Source organism: Antechinus flavipes, chromosome 3 (genome assembly GCF_016432865.1).
Source record: "Antechinus flavipes isolate AdamAnt ecotype Samford, QLD, Australia chromosome 3, AdamAnt_v2, whole genome shotgun sequence".
NCBI classification, from domain to species: Eukaryota; Metazoa; Chordata; class Mammalia; order Dasyuromorphia; family Dasyuridae; genus Antechinus; species Antechinus flavipes.
Genome location: NC_067400.1, coordinates 514,891,140 through 514,909,751, shown reverse-complemented (window position 1 = coordinate 514,909,751; position 18,612 = coordinate 514,891,140). Strand labels below are relative to the sequence as shown.

The window sequence follows — 18,612 nt, the reverse complement described above, 5'->3', positions numbered from 1 at the left end:
GAAAATGGAAGAAGTGTTTCAGTTACAATGATTCCCATCATTATTACAATCGTCTCTGAAAATGACTCCAATCTACATTTCTAGTCCCAACTTACATCCTGAGCACCAATTCCTCATTGTCACGCACCTGCTAAACATCCCCAACTTGTTGTCCTTCCAACACTTCAAACCTAGAATCATCATTGGCCATAAAGTTTAAAACTAGAAAGTGTCTTAAGATATCATCTAACCCAACTCCCAAATTTAGAGATTAAGAATTTGAGGCCCAGAGAAGGCAAATGATTTACCCAGAAACACAGAGATAGTAAAAGGGCAAGAGTAAATCCTCTGACTTCCAGTTTGATGCTCCTACTCTTCCTCCTGATTTTCCCTTTTTCTAGGCTTTCAACAACACATGGCACACAGTAGCACTTCCCTATCTTGATCAATGGCCTCAATATTTTCCCAGGCACAAAACCTTGGAGTCATCTTTGACTATACCTCTCCCCAAACATAATCATCCCTTCTCATCCAATTAATTACCAAAACCTGTTTATTCTAATTCAGTCTTTCAAATCTCTTCCCTTCCTTTCCATTCTCACTGCTTTTCACCTACTTTAAAAATCTTCATTATCCAGATACAACAGCCTCTTGTCCAAGTTTTCTTACTTCTGGGCCTTTGCTTATACTGTTTCTTCCACCTACAATGTCAGCTCTACCAGATCTAGCTCAAATGCTATAGATGTTTTCTGATTGCTCCTTCACATAAAATTGGGAGTAATCTCTCCTCTGAATTCTAAACATTTTGTCTGTACCTTTTTGATAAAGAAGTGCATCTTTGCTTCTCCTTTAAGCTCTCTAGGGGCTCCTTAAACAACAACTGTGTTGTTTTATTTTCCTTTTTTTAATTATTATTATAGTTTTTTACTTATAAGATATATGCATGGGTAATTTTTCAGCACTGACAATTGTAAAACCCTTTGTTCCAATTTTTCCCCTCCTTCCCCTCACCCCCTCCCTCAGATGGCAGGTTGACCAGTATATGTTAAATATGTTAAACTATATGTTAAATACAATATATGTATACATATCCATACAGTTATTTTGCTGTACAAAAAGAATTGGACTTTGAAATAGCAACAACTATGTTTTAATAATATTCACATTCTCCTTAGAAAACAGCATGGTAAGTTACACATTTTATTTAACTAACACTGTCTAACAGGGAACTCCTGGTGAGGGACATTTTCTACCTAGGCAGATCAACACCTTTGAATCTGAAAGTGATGTCCACCGCTCTAAGAGGTTAAATGACTTGCCCAGTCACACAGTCATCATGAGTCAGAACTTAGGTCTTCCTGACACTCTCTAGACACCATGCTATGCTGCCTCTCATAATATTTGAGGAGTGAAGAGATGAAAAGTTCCCTTCCAATTAGCCCCAACTCTTTCCTTGCTACCAACAGGCTCAGAAGAAATGGTCTTCCTTCCAGGCACACATCCAGCATATTACAAAAGTCCTTTGAGAGGAGAAGGCAGTTTTTTGCAGTGGCAAGGAACTAGAAACCGACTGGATGCCCATCAGTTGGAGAATGGCTGAATAAGTTATGGTATATGAATATTCTGTAATATTATTGTTCTATAAGAAACAATCAGCAGGATGACTTCAGAGAGGCCTGAAGAAACTTACATGAACTGATTTAAATGGCGTCAATAGAACTAAGAGAACATTGTACACAAGATAATATGATGATCAATTCTGATGGCTGTGACTCTTTTCAACAATGAGGTGATTCAGGACAATTCCAATAGATTTGTGATGGAGAGAGTCATCTGCATCCAGAAAGAGGCCTGTGGGAACTGAGGGTGGATCACAACATATTATTTTCACCTTTTTTGTTGTTGTTTACTTGCTTTTTGTTTTCTTATTTGTTTTCCTTTTTGGATCTGATTTTTCTTGTACAGCATGATATATATATATGAATATGTAAAGGAGAACGACATGTTTAGCATATATTGGATTACTTGCTGTCTAGGAGAGGGAGTGGGGGAAGGAAAGGAGAAAAAATTTGGAACACAAGATTTTGCAAGGGTGAATGTTGAAAACTATCTTCGCATATATTTTGAAAACAAAATGCTATTATTTAAAAAATAAAATAAAATTGTCCCATAAGGATTTGTTTTTTCACTAATAACATTTCTTCCCATCTCATAAACCATGTGATGAATTTTTTTTTCAAATGAATTGCTGTACACTAGGAGGGAGGGAGGGAGAGAAGAAAGCAGGGAAGAAGGGAGAGAGGGAGGGAAGCAGGGAGGGAGGGAGGAAGGGAGGTAGGGAAAGAGAGAGGGGGAGAGGGAGAGAGGGAGAGAGGAAGAGAGGGAAGAAGGGAGGCCAGGATCAAAAAAGATCTTCTTCAAAGGAGATCTTAACCTTACCTCATAATCGAAACTGCCCCCAAGGACCTCAATGTCTAGATGTAAATTCTTCAGGAGTCCAGCTGTACTCCGAAGGCTCTGAGAAGTAGAGTGAACAAGAGGCCTAGTCAAAGTACTGGCATGGGCATGGGGCATGGGCCATGGGGCAGGCAAAGGTGGGGGAGCCAATGAGCTCCAGAGCAGGCAGAGCCTCTGAAGGACTGATAGACAGGAGCGCCTCACCAGCAGTCCCAGGTGAGTGACTGCATCTCTTGGGTAAAGGACTAAAAAGCTGCCTCAGCTACTGTATTGGTAGAGCAGCTGGCACCTACCTCAAGACCACCCAGGCCATCCACCTCACCTGATTATCACTCTCTTCTTCATTGGTCTCCTCCCCAAGAGCCAACAGGCTGACAGGGCTTTTTTCCTCATGGATAGAGCCAAGGAGATTCTTGGTGAGGGCAGAAGGCTTGGAGCCTTGTGGAAGCTAAGAAGAGGAGAGGAAAGTGAATTAAAAGCTGAAAAGACTGAGGATGAAATAAACCCCAGAGCTAAGGGCCTGCCATAGCTCATCCAGAGCTATGACCACAGTCTGCCCTGCTGCAAAGAGTCTCCTTATACAACACAGATCAGGGCATCTCTTAAGGAGACTTAAGTATTCCAGAGACCCTCTTTCTTTGGTGGTCTCTTTTCCTAAGCCTTCTGCAGGCCACAAGGAAGCAGAACAACTGGTGCTAACTGGTAGACACAGTGTGATGCCCAGCAGAGGGCACAAATTTAAACAGAAAAGGAAACAATGAAGTCTAAAGAACCAAGTCCTAAATCGCCAAACTAGCTCTTTAGGCAAATCTTAATCCCCTCAAGATTCTCATTTGAAAACTAGTGAGAACAACTCCTGCCCAAACTTTTCTTTCAAGGAGGTTAAAAAAGACTGAATAAATCAAAATGTCCCATCTGGAACCATGAAAGAAGGGTCATGCAGACTGCTCAGTGTTGCTCATAAACAGCTACCTGCATCCAATATCATGCTTCTTGATAGCAAGCACCATTTATGGATAAGTTATTCTACCTAGAACATGGCATAGCACCATAGAGGTGAATAACTAATTTGGACCAGTGGTGATTATTTGCTCTCTAGATTTCTCTTCTATATATAAATAATTCCAAAATTTTTCTATCCAATTTCAATGTCTTACCTGATCACCAGGTCCACATTTTCAATTGATAACACACCATTACTTCAAGTTCAACATTCCTAAAATTTAAAACATCTTCCTACCCTCATAAACAGATCTCCTATTTGGTTATCCAGTTTCCTCCTTTTTCTTAAAGCTATCAGGCTTCTCCCATTTCCCCATGTATATGACTTTGAAGCCATCTTTGACTCTTCCCTTTATTTTACCCCTCATATCAACCTTTATAGATCACAATTCAGCACTTTATTAGAAATATCTTATTTTCCAGTTGCTTCATATGCATATATCTTGTTTCCCCAACTAAATAGTGAGTAACTTAAAGGCACAACTCTATCTTGTATTTTTCTTATTTCTCTGTACTGTCTGCCATGGTACTGAGTACATAGTGGGAGCTATTGGTTGAATTCATCCATCTCCCCACAGCAACCAATAGACAAAGGAGAGAACATTTACCAGAGGAGTTTCCAAAGGTTGCGAAGATTCCACCGAGCTTCCCAGGTTCATATTCAGGGATGAACGAAAGGTTGTAGCTGAGGTATCCATGAGACTGCGTAAGGGACCAAGGCCTCCCATGGGTACATGAACTGGGGCTAAGGAAGAACCCAAGGCCTAGGCAACACAAAACACCTTGTTATGTACTCTAATAAGTCATGTGGCTCCAGGAATCCTGGATACAGATATAAAAATAAAACATCAACATTCTGCCCACTCATATTTAGATCACCTCTGGTCAGAGGCTGTCAATGAAAAAATCACATTTAGAAATTAACATTGTATTGAGAGTGCTGAGAAATAACAGGCTGATTTGCTGGTCCCCTTATCTCTTCTGCTGATCATTACTAACAGTACATATTCATTTGGCAGATATGAAGCAAGTCTATTCTCCTTTCAAGCAACAAGTGGGAAAATTAGCACCTTTGGCCCTCTGCTGACTGAGAATATGGAAGAAGCCATACAAAAGGGTATGATCTGTCTATTTGAAATAGAGATGAGAATAGGCTCACTTACTCTTCCCTTGCTGGTTGTGCCTACTTTCAGAAATGACAACCAAGGGTCAAGAAGGCTACATAATGTAAAAGAAACAATACTGGACTAGTAATCCAAAGATCCAGGGTCAGATAAATGCCTCTACCTCTAACCCACATGTGACTTTGTGCAAAGGATTTAATGTCTCTGAAATTCAATGTCTTCACCTGCAATATGGGGATACCACTCATCTGGCCTACCTCACCGAACTGTCATATGGTGGAAAGAGCAGTAGACTAGGAAGGAGGAAACCTGGTTCCTAATCCTGCTGGTTACCCATGTGACACTGGGTCTTCATCTGTAAAATGAGGAATATGTCCCTTCCAGTTCAATGGATTCCTAGTACCTCTCAGTTCTAGGGCCTTCTCCAGATTGATTTTTTCCTTTTTATCTTCTTTGTTAGTATATAGCAGTGCATGTTGCTTCCCCCATTAAACTGTGAGGACCTCAAATACAGGAACTATCTTTTACCTTTCTTTGTATCTTCAGTGCTTAGCACAGTGCCTGACATGTAGCCAGTGTTGAATAAAAGCTTACTATTAATTCTAAATTAAGTAAAAAAATAACACTTTTTCAATTGTTATATTTGGAGAATAAAATTATCATCATCATTATAGAAATGATTGTATAATCTATATATTATATATAGGCCCCTATATAATATATATATATATAATAATATTAGAGCCTATTAAGAATATGGTTTTATAAGTGGCAATGCTGTAATGATTAAGAGAAAATTCTCAAAAATAGTTGTTTCCCTGGTTGTTTGAGCCCTCTAAATGCAAAGAATATAAGCAGAAGGCAGGGGATACAGAAAGGACCCAGCTTAGAAAGCCCAAACAAGTGATATAATAGACAAATTTCCTCTATCCTCTTCATAAAGGTTCAGCTGAAGAAGTCAAGAACTGAAGCATCTGGGATCAAAACAATTGCTTTCCTTTGTTTAAAAAAAAAATTTCTTAATAGAGAGAACAATAAAGGGTCACCTAAAGTGAAATAAAAGGCTACCTAAGAACTAAACTGGGCTGCTGACAGGTGAGGTTGCTGCAGGATATCTCATAGTAGGGAATAAAAGAAGAGTGCATAGGAAAGCTTTTCCTGATGTGAACACAGAGCAAGTTTGGGCCTGTTCCTCCTGACTTTACTCCCTCCAATCAGTTTCAGCGTGTCAGCAAGCAAAATTCTCCCCGCGTTATATTTATGGAAAATTACAGATTCCTAACATGGGTAAATCGCTATCATGCTGGGGAATGGGGGAAGGAGACAGGCACGCTGAGGTCTTTGTTCTCCAAGCCTTTACCAAATCAGTGGTTATCAGGGAAATTACACATTCTTGGCCCCCAGCTAATTATGTTCTACAGATGGCCATTAACTGTGAGTGCGGGACTTTGGGTAGAGTTGTCCTTCAGAGAAGATAAACTTGCTGCCATTGGGCTAATTAAAACTTTCGGGATAATCTGCAGCTTTATCTGATATTTATAGTCCTAGAGTAGTTATTAGCAGCTAACAGAGCACTAATGCATGCCAGCTATTAGGAACCAGAGGCAGCAATTGGGTAAAATCACAGCTGGGCAGCAACAAGAGAGTAACCAGGCAAATTCAACCCCGCCACTTTCCCACGGACTCTTAGTCTGTTTTGATTTCTTCTGAATTAATCTTTGAGATGGGGGCAAACATCCCTGCCCCTTGGTGGTGCCCATTCTGTGAAAAGAAGGAAAATCAGAAAAGAAGGGCTCCCTCTTCTTGTCCCTTAGCTGCAGTCACCAGAGCCTAGGAAGAGGCCATGTATACCATTTTCTGGTGCAGAAAACTGAGATCATCAGGAGTGGATTGTACGGTACATCTAGAGAATACGTTAACTCTCAGATTTTGCAAGATATCAAGCAAGTGACTTAGCTTACCTGAAGCTGTGGGATGAATGTACCATTTTTAAATGGTTTCTCTTTCCCATCTCAATCATTTAAAGTCCCAAAGTGACCCAGCTGCCAGAAGAGTTCCCCCACATACTAAAAATAAACCCACCCAATTCACCTTTCCATATACCATATACACATCTGTGTGCTACACCAAATACTGAGAGAAACTTAGAGAAGCTTGGTTTCTCTCTCATGGGAGACCAATTAAAAAGCAATGTACTGCAAGGACATCTTGACAAATGTCTATAATATGTAGTTAAGGAATTGACATTCAATGAGGGAAGTTTGATGGGAAATGAAATAATAACTACCCCTTCACAATTGTGAATCTGATGCTCCCGCTCATTCCCCCAGCTGCCACATTTAATTTCCCCTTCTTAAACTCTTCCCTGCAGAGAAGCCTACCTGATTGAGAAGCTGCCTTGTCCCTGACTCTGTAGCCGGGCCTCTGCTGGAATTCAACTCAGCTTCCTCCTGCCTGTGGGGCTTGCTTGCTGGCTGCAGCTGGGCCTGCTGAGTGGCCCCAAGCCCTTCAGGGACACTGCTTATTGCCTCTGGGTCCTGAAGGAGCCCTGGTGCCCAAGCCATGGGCCCTGACTCTCCCTCAGTGGCTTTAGTTTCCTCTTGTTCAGCCTCACTGGGTGAGCCGGGGGACATGGGAGACCCGGGAGACCCGGGGGACCCAGCCGCCATCCGGCAGACCATGCTAGCAATGTCTTTGCATGGCATCTCCTGCATGCCCTCGGCCAGCAGAGGACCTTCTAGCCGTCTAGAGATCTTGACCATCTGCAGTATATGTTGATAAAACCTCTGGTCCTCAGAGTAGTCTTCACTTTCTGATCGCTCATCTGCTGAGCTTTGAGTATGGACCAACTGGGACTCCAGAAAAGAGTGGGCATGTTGGGCCTGTCGGCCAGCACCTAACTGGCTCACCACCAGATCTGACTCCCGGGAGCTGTGCAAGTCCCAGGAGAAGTTGTCCACCTCCGCCAAGACCTGAGAGCCCAGGTGAGAGGCCAGGCTGCCACTGGTGCTACTGCTCTCCAGGTCAGGTTCGGAGGCACTGAGCTGCTTGTCTTCCTCCAGGAGACCCAGAGGCTGGGAGAGCTCCCTGATCTCACTGCTAAGAGGCAAACTTTCATGGATATTCTCTGACAGGCCACTTGGAGCCGCCTTCTGTGCAAGAGGTAATGCTATGTCTGTACTCAGTGGTGGAGCAAGAAGGGGCTCTTGCAGTCTATCCTGAGCCGACATTGCCTGCTCCTCAGAGTCACTAAGCTCAGACTCCTTGCCACTCTCCTGGCCGCTCTTGCTGAGGAGCCCAGAGGCCTGTCCCATCCACAGTTTGGGGGGTTCTCTTTTCCTCCTGCCTTTACCTAAGAGTCCATCTTCCTCAAGGACCTCCTGCTGGTTTAGCTCTTCAGCTGGACTGTTATCTATCAAAAGCAACTTGCCCTTCCTGCTTGACAGCAGGTGCTCAGAGGTGTAGGCAGACAGGGAGGCTGCATCTCCCGGGCCTGCCGCGGGAGCCAGGTTCCTGCTTTTATCCCCACTAGGGCCGGTTAGGCTCAGTTTGGACAAGTTATAGCAGATCTGCTCCCCTTTTGCCTGGGAGTTCTTGATGGCTTCAGAGAGCTTTGAATTGGTGGAGGATTGACTCCTCTCTAATACCTCTGGGCCATCTGGGAAAGGTCTGATGCTTTCAGGGCCTTGAGGACCAGATTTCAGCTGCTTGGCCATCATTTCTAGCTCTTCTACTTCAGGGTCAGAAAAACCCAGGTAAAACTTCTTTGTCAGCTTCTGGGGCTTCTCAGGACCCAACTGGTCACCTAGTTCTGCCTTGCCTGGGGCTGGGGTTCTGCCTAAGATTTTCTCCACATCACCAAAGATCTGATGGGTTCGGGGAACTTGACCTTTAGACAGTGGCTGCAGCTTGCATGGCAAAGCACCCACAAGAGGCCAGGGGTTGTCACCCAGCATGCACATGCCCTTCCCTTTCCTAAAGGAGCCCTCACTTTTCATCTGCATCTCCTGTTCTAGGTCCAAGGCAGTGAGCCCAGATGCTGGGAGAGGGGATGGGCCACAGTAGAAGGAGGAAGAAGGTAGGATCCCCTGCTCTGGCTGTATTTCCTAAACAGGCAATATAAACATGTAGAAAAAAGTAAGATATGACACTTTAAACTTACATATGTTATTTTATTTCTAAGCAAGACAGTCTATGTACTCTGCAAATCTATGGAGAGTTATTAGCCAACCTGAGAAATTAATTATCATCCTGGAAAAGCCTATCCCTGAAAAAAAAAATGGCACCAGATTTATTAGGGCCCAGGTTCAAGATGAAGTTATATCTAAAGGAAATCAGGCATCTCTCAAAAGGCCAAGGAGAAGGCAGAAAATAACTATGGCCCAACATCCTAGAAACTGATACTTTGGTACCACAGAAATAAGTCCACCCTACTTAAGGAAGATTGTCCCACTGTAGTGGGACATGCCTTCTCTAAAAACCCAATGAGATTCAAAAGTGTTGAGTTGGGCTCTTAACAACCCAACAGCAGTAAACTGGCAGAACTAGGATAGCCAAATATTCCTCGCCTTCCTAAAATACCTGTAAGATTGTTTAGAGAAGAAAAAGATGACCTGAACTAGAATTGTACATCCAAGTTTGAATCCACTAGCCCCCAGCCACCTCCATTCTGATACACTAAGACTGTCCCAACTGTTAAATTAATTATCTTACAATTAATTATTTTACACTTTATTTTGAACTTTTGAATACTTTATGAAAGTGAACAATTAATTAAATATTTCAAATTATGTTTTCTCTTCTTCTTAAAAAATGGAACCATGCCCAATAGATTTAAAAAGAGAAGGGGGGAGGGGGGACACGCCTGCAACTAGATGCTGAAATGGATATAGCACCAGCCCTGATGTCAGGAGGACCTGAGTTCAAATCTAGCCTCAGACACTTAATACTTCCTAGCTGTGTGACTATAGGCAATTCACTTAACCCCAACTGCCTCAGCAAAAAAAAAAAAGTGGGGGAGGAATATACAAAATTTTAAAAGTTTTTTTTTGGGGGGGGAGAGTGAGGGAAATGGGGAGGAGAGAATGACCTGACAGGTAACTGTCTCAAAGTAACTACTATAATATAGGCCCTAGAATGGACAGTGACGTGAATGCTTGGGGGAGGAAGTGAAGACCGGCGGGGGAAAAATCACCTCATTGAGAAGTCAACATTAAACTAGAAAAAAAAAAAAAGCTACGGACCCCAAAACAAGGTAATCAGGCAGGCATAAGGAATGACTGAAGCCCTACATCTATAACTGTCTGAATTAAGTAAACATATAGATTTTAGTACCATTCTTCTTTCTCACTGCAAAGGTGATTTAACTATTCCATTTTCTGATTATATGTTTGTCTACATCTGTATTCCTTGGGGAGCTTATGGAAAGACCATTGGCTTGGGGTATAAAAATAGGAGTAGGTTCTAGTCCCTAAGACATCAGTGATTTTTCAGGATAACTATAGTCCTTAAGTCCTCTATTGACAAAACAAGAAAAATGATTCCTGTTTACTCCTGTATTGAGGCATTTGTCAGGAAAAAATGAAATCATAGATAAGCTTGTCAAATTAAAAAGCAAAATGCCATGGTAGTCCAAGGAATTATAGTTACTATAGATCTTTTTTTTTTTTTTCTGTAAAAACTAGGTCTCAAGGATTACTCATGGGCCACTCCTGATCACATGGGAGCTTAGACCTCTTCCACTTCTGACCCTGGCCTCTCCTTCAGAGATATAGACCCCTGCTTTTCCGATTCACTATAGTAATGCTAAATTCAGTGTGGATACCTGATTGGCATAGCCCACTTTAGCTCAAAACTCTTGAGATCAAGAGATCTGCGAGCATTAGCCTTCCTGGTAGCTGGGATTACAAGTGTATGTCCCCCTATCTGATTAGTTCCCCTAAACCTTAGTCTTTCTTGCTAAAGCGTTCAACAGTAACAAAGATTCAAAACAGTGAATGACACCAAACGCATTCCTTTGTCCCTGGAAGGTACTTTTATACTTATATCTAAATACAGCTATACTGATGTCTGGGAATTCACATAGTAAAGTGAATTATCAAAGTTGAGAAGACACAACTTAAAAGAAGTGGGAACGCCATTCAATTTAGTCATCTTGCCCACTTACCAACCTTTCCCGGAAGCCCATTCCATGACAGGGATAGAAAACATCACTTTGAAGACCAACATAAAATTTCGACTTAAGGAAAGCTTCTCTATGTCTCAGCTTATCTGAGATCCATTTCCTAGAGACAAGTTGTTTAGATAAAATAGGACTTCTTTCCAGTTTCTATTGGGCTTCCAATTGGCATGGAAGAAGATCCAGCAAGAAAGACTGACACCATTAATTTGAAATTTTGAAAGCCAAGGTTGATCAGAGGTAAAAAACACAAATAAAAATAAACCTGCAAGTAATCAAGAGCTGATTATACTATTATTGTTGTTGCTACTAACACTGTCTTTGATTTCACAGTCCCAGAAGAAACATGCAAAAATATACTTTGGCCTTCACCTTTGACCTTAGCCCCGTAAGAAACCAGGAAACTGCAACTCACTGTGGGAGTTTTGGGAAGCTCCTTTTCCTTCTTGTCTTTCTTGTCCTTCTTTTTTTTCTTATCTTTCTTTTTGATGGCGCCAGGAGTTGACAGCTTTCCCCGTTCCTGGATCACCAGGTTCCGATAATGCTCGTCACATGGGTGATCCCACATGGACTGTCCATTGGCGAAATTGAAATAGTAAATATCGCCTGTAATGTCCTGGCTGGGGAGAAACAGAAATTGAAGACCAATGTTTTCCTATATCTGAAAACTACTTTTTAAAAAAACCTATTAGAGATACTGTTCTGACAGGGATGGGGAGTTTATTGACCAGAAGGGCTGGGTTTCGGTCCCTATTAAGCCAATGATTTTCAAGATAAACATGGTCCTTTATTTCTTCATAGATTTTTTTTTTATTTTTGTATTTCACTTTTGGAAAGAAAGCAGTATAAACAAAGGTTTATTACTTAAAATGGTTTATTAATTGTCTAAAGGAAGGATTCATAGTGAATTTTTAATCATGTATGTGAAATTAAATTACTGAAGATATAGAGCCACCCCAATGAGTTTCAGCATCCAGAATACTTTGCAAGGTTATATGAATACAAGAAAAGTGAGAGGAGTTTCAGCATGTGAAAACCCAAGAAGGAAAAAAAACCCATAAATATCTTATAATACAAATTTTAAAATTTTGGAATCTAAGCTATCAAGTACTACATATAAAAGGGCCCCAGGAGTCACTACAAACTCAAGACCAAAACAACCACTGGAATTCATCAGGAAGATTGTTGGAATTGAAACTTTATCTTACTTTTATGCAAATCCACAATGCATTTACATCTACCATGCCATATACAATTATAATTTATTCAACTTTATAAAAGATTTAACAGAATTAGAGAAAATCTAGAGAATACCTAAAACAATCAAAGTAATTTAGGATGACCATGAGATTGTAATAATAATAATATAGTACTTTAAGGTTTACAAAGTGTATCATGAATATTATCTCATTTTGTTCTCTCAACAATACTGAAGTTTGGTGCTATTGTTGTCCCCATTTTACAGCTAGATGGCACTAGCTAAAAAATAGAGTAGTGGATCAATAGAATAAGTTGGGTTCACAAGACACAATAGTTAATGACTATAGTAATCTAGTGTTTGATAAACCCAAAGATTCCAACTTCTGGGATAAGAACTCACTATTTGACAAAAATTGCTGGGAAAACTGAAAAATAGTAAAACTACGCATTGATCAACACTAACCCCAAAATGCCAAGATAAAATGGAAATGGATTCATGAAGTAAGACATACAGGGTCTAATATTCTCTCTAATATGTAATCTTCTCTTTTGGGGGTCTCCTTGGGGTCTCTGGAGGCAGTCTTCATTTCAGTTCCAGTAATCACCCCAAATGCAGCCAGGTGTTAAAGTCCAAATCCTTTACTGTCTCCTTCAAAGTCTTGTTTCCTTCACTTGAGGCTTGGCTAGTTTTTCTGGAGGCCTTCCAGATCTTGGTTTCAGTGGAGAAGTGAAGGAGGACAGCCTGCCACCACTTCTCTGTCTTCCCTGGTTCTCTTTCTGGCTGAATTTGTCTGAACTTTTATGGTCTCTTATCATAGGTGTGAATCTTGTGGAACTACAGTAAATACCAAGTACCTGTACTGGATTAGAGAACTGCTAAGCACCATGCTAAATTAGATAACTATTGTCTCTATCAATTCCACTGACTTAGCATCCTGTTTCAAGTTCTGGCCCATAATAACAGAGTGATACTATAAGCAAATTAGGACAATAAAGGATATTCTACCTCTCAGATCTGTGGAGAAGGAAGGAATTTATGGTCAAAGAAGAACTTTCATAAGAACATTATGAAATGCAAAGTGGATAATTTTGATCACATTAATTTAAAAAGTTTTTGTACCAAAAAAAACCCAGGGCAGTCAAGATAAGAATGGAAGCAAAAAATCCACATCCAAGGGTTCTGATAAAGGTCTCATTTCTAAAATGTAGTGAGAATTGATTCAAATTTATTAGAATATAAGCCATTCCCCAAAAGATAAATGATTAAAGGATAACAACAATTTTCAGATGAAGAATTAAAACCATTTCTAGTCATATGAAAAGGTGCTTTAAATCATTATTGATCAGAGAAATGCAAATTAAGACAACTGTGAGATGCCGCTACACATGTCTCAGATTGGCTAAGATGACAAGAAAAGATAACAACAAATGTTGAAGGGGATGCGGGAAAACTGGGACACTGATACATTGTGGGTGGAGTTGTGAACTGATCCAACCATTCTGGAGAGCAATTTGGAACTATGCCCAAAGGGCATCAACTGTTCATATCATTTGATCTAGCAGTGGGCCTGTATCTCAAGGAGATCATAAAAAAGGGAAGAGGACCCACATGTGCAAAAAATGTTTGTGGCAGCTCTTTTTGTAGTGGCAAGGGACTGGAAACTGAGTGGATGCCCATCAGTTGGAGAATGTCTGAAAAAGTTATGGTACATGAATACTATGGAATATTATTGTGGAAATGATCAGCAGGATGATTTCAGAAAAGCCTGGAAAGACGTTCATGAACTGATGCTAAGTGAAGTGAGTAAAACCAAGAGAACATGGTACACAGCAACAAAAAGATTATGTGATGATTAACTGTGATGGACATGGCTCTTTTCAACAGTGAGGTGATCCAAGACAATTCTAGTAAACTTGCAATAGAAAGAGTCATCCACATCCAAAGAGAGGACAATGTGGACTGAATATGGATCACAGCATGGTGTTTTCACCTTTCTTGTTTTTGTTGTTATTGTTTGTTTGCTTGTTTCTTTCTTATTTTTTTTTCCCTTTTGGTCTAATTTTTCTTGTGCAGGATGATAAATGTAGAAATATGTATAGAAGAACTGCACATATTTGGATTATTTGCTGTCTAGGAGAGGAAGGAAGAGAAGGAGGAAGAAAAATTTGGAGCACAATGCTTTGCAAGGATGCATGTGTTTTGAAAAATAAAAAGCTGTTACTATTTTTAAAAAATCTATGGAAGGCAATAGACAAGAGACACATGGCATCAGTAAACATGGGTGGGTGGAATGATTGCCTTCTGAAAGAGTGAAAGTTCTGCATCAATGAGACTGGAGACCCAAAAAAACATACATAGTAACTGTACTAAGTATACAAACAGTATATTGAGTATATTAACATATACTTTGTATAAATTATACTCTACTATGTATTTGAATATACTCACTACATTACTCCACCAAAGCATAGTACTGACAGGAAATATAAAATGTTTTTAATTTTAAATTTATAAAGCACTTTGCAAATCTTAAGTGTTGTATAATTATTATTACTACTTTACAAGTACTACTACTACTACTATTATAGGAAAATATAGGATACTTGGAATGATACGCCTAATCTCTGAGATTCACAGCAAAGATGGCATCCATATCCTTCCTTTCATAATATGCTTATTAGTGTTTAGTCAGAAACACAATCATGGACTAGTTACACCACAAATCTGATCTAGAATGGTCACAATTCATATAGCCTCTGCAAGGCAGCATTCCAGGGACACATTATATCAACCCTGAGGATAAGACAGGCCCAAAACCAGTAACGATGTTTAGCAGGCCCATTTATAATGTTACCTTTATAATTTGCGCTGCTCACTAAGTGCTCAAGAGAAGACAGCCACTTAACATAGGAGTTGTGTCTCCAAGTGCTCCTAAGTCCTGGTGATGGAATCCAAAGCATTCCTACTTACCAGGGTTTCCACTCCATGGGGAGCGGAGCCACAATGCCTTCTCGGGCCAGCCACATTAATTCTGGTTCACTGTTAGGATCGATTCCAATTTCCCTGGCAAATTCAAAAATTTCTGCAGGAAAAGAACAGTGAAAAAAGCAATAAATATCATTACAAGGCATGCTATTCAAGGACATAAGTTTCTCGACAAGACAGGCAAGAGCCTGTGTCTCTCTCCTTCTAGAGGGTCCATCTTCTATACTTCAAAGGGGCTCAAGAGACCACAGATCATCTATTTACAGCAAGAAAGAATTTTGAGGATATTTATTCTAAGACTCTTATTTTACAGATGAGGAACCTCAGGCCCAGAGGAGGTAATTAGCTTGTCTGAAGTCATGGGGACATATTCAATAATCGAATCTTGAAGGAAGAAGAAACATATCCCATATGTGGGCTCTAGATTAAGGGTAATTTTGCTGGAAGGTAGAGGGAGGGATGAGATAAATATAGTCTTTAGGGACAGTGAAATTTTGCCTGAGGGCAAAAATATTGGGTGAAGAAATGATAAAGATGGCAGGACTACAGGGAAACTGGAACACTGTTGGAAGGATGTTCAGAGATAAAGAGCTGGAGTTGGAATCTGAAGACCTGGGTTACAAATCTCTCTTTTGCATCTCCAAACTATTAGATTATGAAGAGGTCACTCTGAATCTCTGAGTAAAGACTTATATAAGTGATATAAGTTTATATAAAAGTTGTCCAGCTTTTTATAGAAATTCTTGGGTGATTTTAGATCAGAAAAGCCTCACCAATACTAATGGCCTTAGGGCAATATTTTGGTGAGAGAACACCTGAAACTCTGCTGGCCAGGGATGTTTGAACTTAAGCTGAAAAATACAATGGAATGAATGGCTTTATGGAAAATGTCCTCAAACAAAGCATGAATAAAACATTTGGATATTTTCTAAGACAGTACCCGGTATTGTTAGGGAGAATAGTGAGTGAGGTAACATGGTAAGAAAAAAAAAATTGGATGTAGAGCAAGAATTTCTGGGTTTGATGTCACACTTATGGTCTATGTGATTGTGGACAAATTTTCTTAATTTAAAAATAGAAAAAATAATTTTTATACTACCTACCACACAGGGGAACTGTAGAGAAAGATTCTGACTTGTAGTCAGGAAGAACTGAGTTCAAATTCTACCTCAGATATTTACTAACCCCCTGAGCAACTCAATTAACTTCTCTCAGCTTCAGATTCCTCATCTATAAAATGGGAATAATAAGAGCACCTACTTCACAGGGTTGTTATTGGGATCAAATGAGATAACATGCAAAATATCTTATGAACCTTAAAGTTCAGCTATGTACAGACACACATATATGTACATAAATACATAAATGTTAGCTATTTATTTTTATTATATGCATTATTATTATTATTATTTGCACCATAAGGCAGAAACTTTCACTTTTTCCTTCTATGTTTGGGAATTATTGCTTTCTTCTTTTGTAAATGGACCATCCCATCCCACAATTGCCTCCCTTCATAATACCTTGTTCACTGGGGATGTAGGTTTCATCATAGTCTTCCTCCAGTACCAGCTGGTCCCCTATGCGGATAGGTCGCCCCGCCATGTTTTATCTGGGCCCTCAGACCTAGATCCAAGAGATGAATTCCATAGAAATAATCAATGGCCAAGAAACAAAGGTCATGTTTGGGTTAGATTTATACAGCACAAAGAGAAAATCAAGCAGCCCCCAAATCCAGGATTCCCCAAAAACTGAAGAGTCTCAAAAAGGGAATAAACAATTCAAATCCTAGGTTCACCTAGCACTCTTGAGGAGATATTGAGGTAGACCTGAATTACTTTTTGTTTATGAAAGAAACTAGGTGATCAGGCAGTCAATAAGCATTAATTAAGCTCCTGAGTTAAGGACTGAGGACACAAAAAAGAAGTAAAAGACAGTCCTTGCCCTCAAAGAGTTCACAATCTAACAGGGGAAACAGCAAGGAAATATGTAAAAAGAAACTATATGAAGGAAAAACAGAAAATAATTAAGAGAAGAAAGGCTTTAAATTTGAGAGGAGTTGGGAAATGCTTCCTACAGAAGATGGGATTGCAGTTGGAACTTGAAGGATATCTGGGAAGCCAGGAGGTAGAAAGGAAGAGACATAGCATTCCAGGCATGGAGGACAAATAGCCAAAGCCAGAAGAAAGAGGGTCTTGCTCACAGAACAGCCAGGATGCCAGTCACGGGACTGAAGAGTACACGTTGGGCAAAAGTGTAAAAATTCTGGAGAGGTGAGAAGGAGCTAGGTTATAAGGGCTTTATATGCCAAACAGCATTTTGTAGTTGCTCTGGTCACAACAGGAAGCAACTGAAGTTTACTTAGTAGAGGCGTAACATGATCAGCCTCGCACTTTAGGAGAGCCACTTTATGGCCTGAATGGAGAACAGATAGGGGAGAAAGTTTAAGGCAGGAAGATCCACCAGCAGCCTATGCAATAATCAAGACCTGAGGAGAGGAGAGAATACACTTGAGAGATGATGCAAAGGTGAAATCGACAGGCCTTGGCAACAATCTAGATATGAGGGCGAGGAGGAGAGAGAGGCAGTGAGAGGCTGAGGAGGACCCTGGATTTGGACCCTGAGGGACGGGCTGGATCCTTCTCTCAGAAGTCTTGCTAATGAGATGAACCAAATCAGTTCCAATAAAACAGTAATAAACTGAAGCAACTACGCCCAAAGAAAGAACTCTGGGAGATGACTATGAACCACTACATAGAATTCCCAATCCCTCTATTTTTGTCTGCCTGCATTTTTGATTTCCTTCACAGGCTAATTGTACACTATTTCAAAATCCAATTCTTTTTGTATAGAAAAATAACTATGGACATGTATACATATGTTGTATTTAATTTCTACTTTAACATATTTAACATGTATTGGTCAACCTGCCATCTGGGGGAGGGGGTGGGGGGAAGGAGGGGAAAAATTGGAACAAAAGGTTTAGCAATTGTCAATGCTGTAAAATTACCCATGCATATAACTTGTAAATAAAAGGCTATAATAAAAAATTTTTTTAAAAAAAGTCTTGCTAAACAAGTCTCAGTACCAAAAAAAGGACTGGAGCCTGGCCTTTGTGGTGCCCAGTCTGTAATATGTCAACAACAACATTGCTCTCCTCTTCCCTTCACATAATGCTGAACTTATTCATGCAGTCATTTACACACAGCCCACTCTTTATATATATATTTAAAACTCACATATTCTTAAATAAGAGTGAGAGACGTGGCCCAGGAAAAGCCCTACTTTTCTTTCAAAAACCATAGATAGTTCGTGTCTTATACTAGGGGTCAACTAAAGCAGAGCAAACCCAAGACTGCAGTTGTATGGATCCAGAGCTTTTTAGGATGACAACTCATACACACTATGCTGAGGGGACAGGCCAGAAATGTTAGAAATGACTATCACCTAATGAATGTTGGAGGGAATGTAGGAAAACTGGGACACTGGTGCATTGTTGGTGGAGTTGTGAATGAATCCAACCATTCTGGAGAGCAATTTGGAACTATATTCAAAAAGTTATCAAACTGTGCATACCCTTTGATCCAGCAGTTTTACTTCTGGGCTTATATCCCAGAGATACTAAAGAAGGGAAAGGAATCTGAATGTGCCAAAATGTTTGTGGCAGCCCTGTCTGTAGTGGCTAGAAA

The 18,612-nt window shown here is 40.2% G+C and overlaps 1 protein-coding gene across 4 annotated transcripts in view; it reads right to left on the bottom strand.

Moving 5' to 3' along the window:
• Positions 1 to 18,612, bottom strand: part of CEP164 (centrosomal protein 164) — an 85,763-nt gene that overhangs the window by 61,448 nt on the left and 5,703 nt on the right. For all 4 annotated transcript variants that reach the window (XM_051987046.1, XM_051987047.1, XM_051987049.1 and 1 more), the window contains exons 2-7: positions 16,447 to 16,549; positions 14,912 to 15,023; positions 11,156 to 11,360; positions 4,047 to 4,202; positions 2,759 to 2,884; positions 2,419 to 2,496 (exon numbers count right to left, since the gene is read on the bottom strand). In XM_051987046.1, coding sequence (XP_051843006.1) covers positions 2,419 to 2,496; positions 2,759 to 2,884; positions 4,047 to 4,202; positions 11,156 to 11,360; positions 14,912 to 15,023; positions 16,447 to 16,528 — 759 coding nt within the window. In that variant the 5' untranslated portion in view covers positions 16,529 to 16,549. The remainder of the gene's footprint in view (positions 1 to 2,418; positions 2,497 to 2,758; positions 2,885 to 4,046; positions 4,203 to 11,155; positions 11,361 to 14,911; positions 15,024 to 16,446; positions 16,550 to 18,612) is intronic.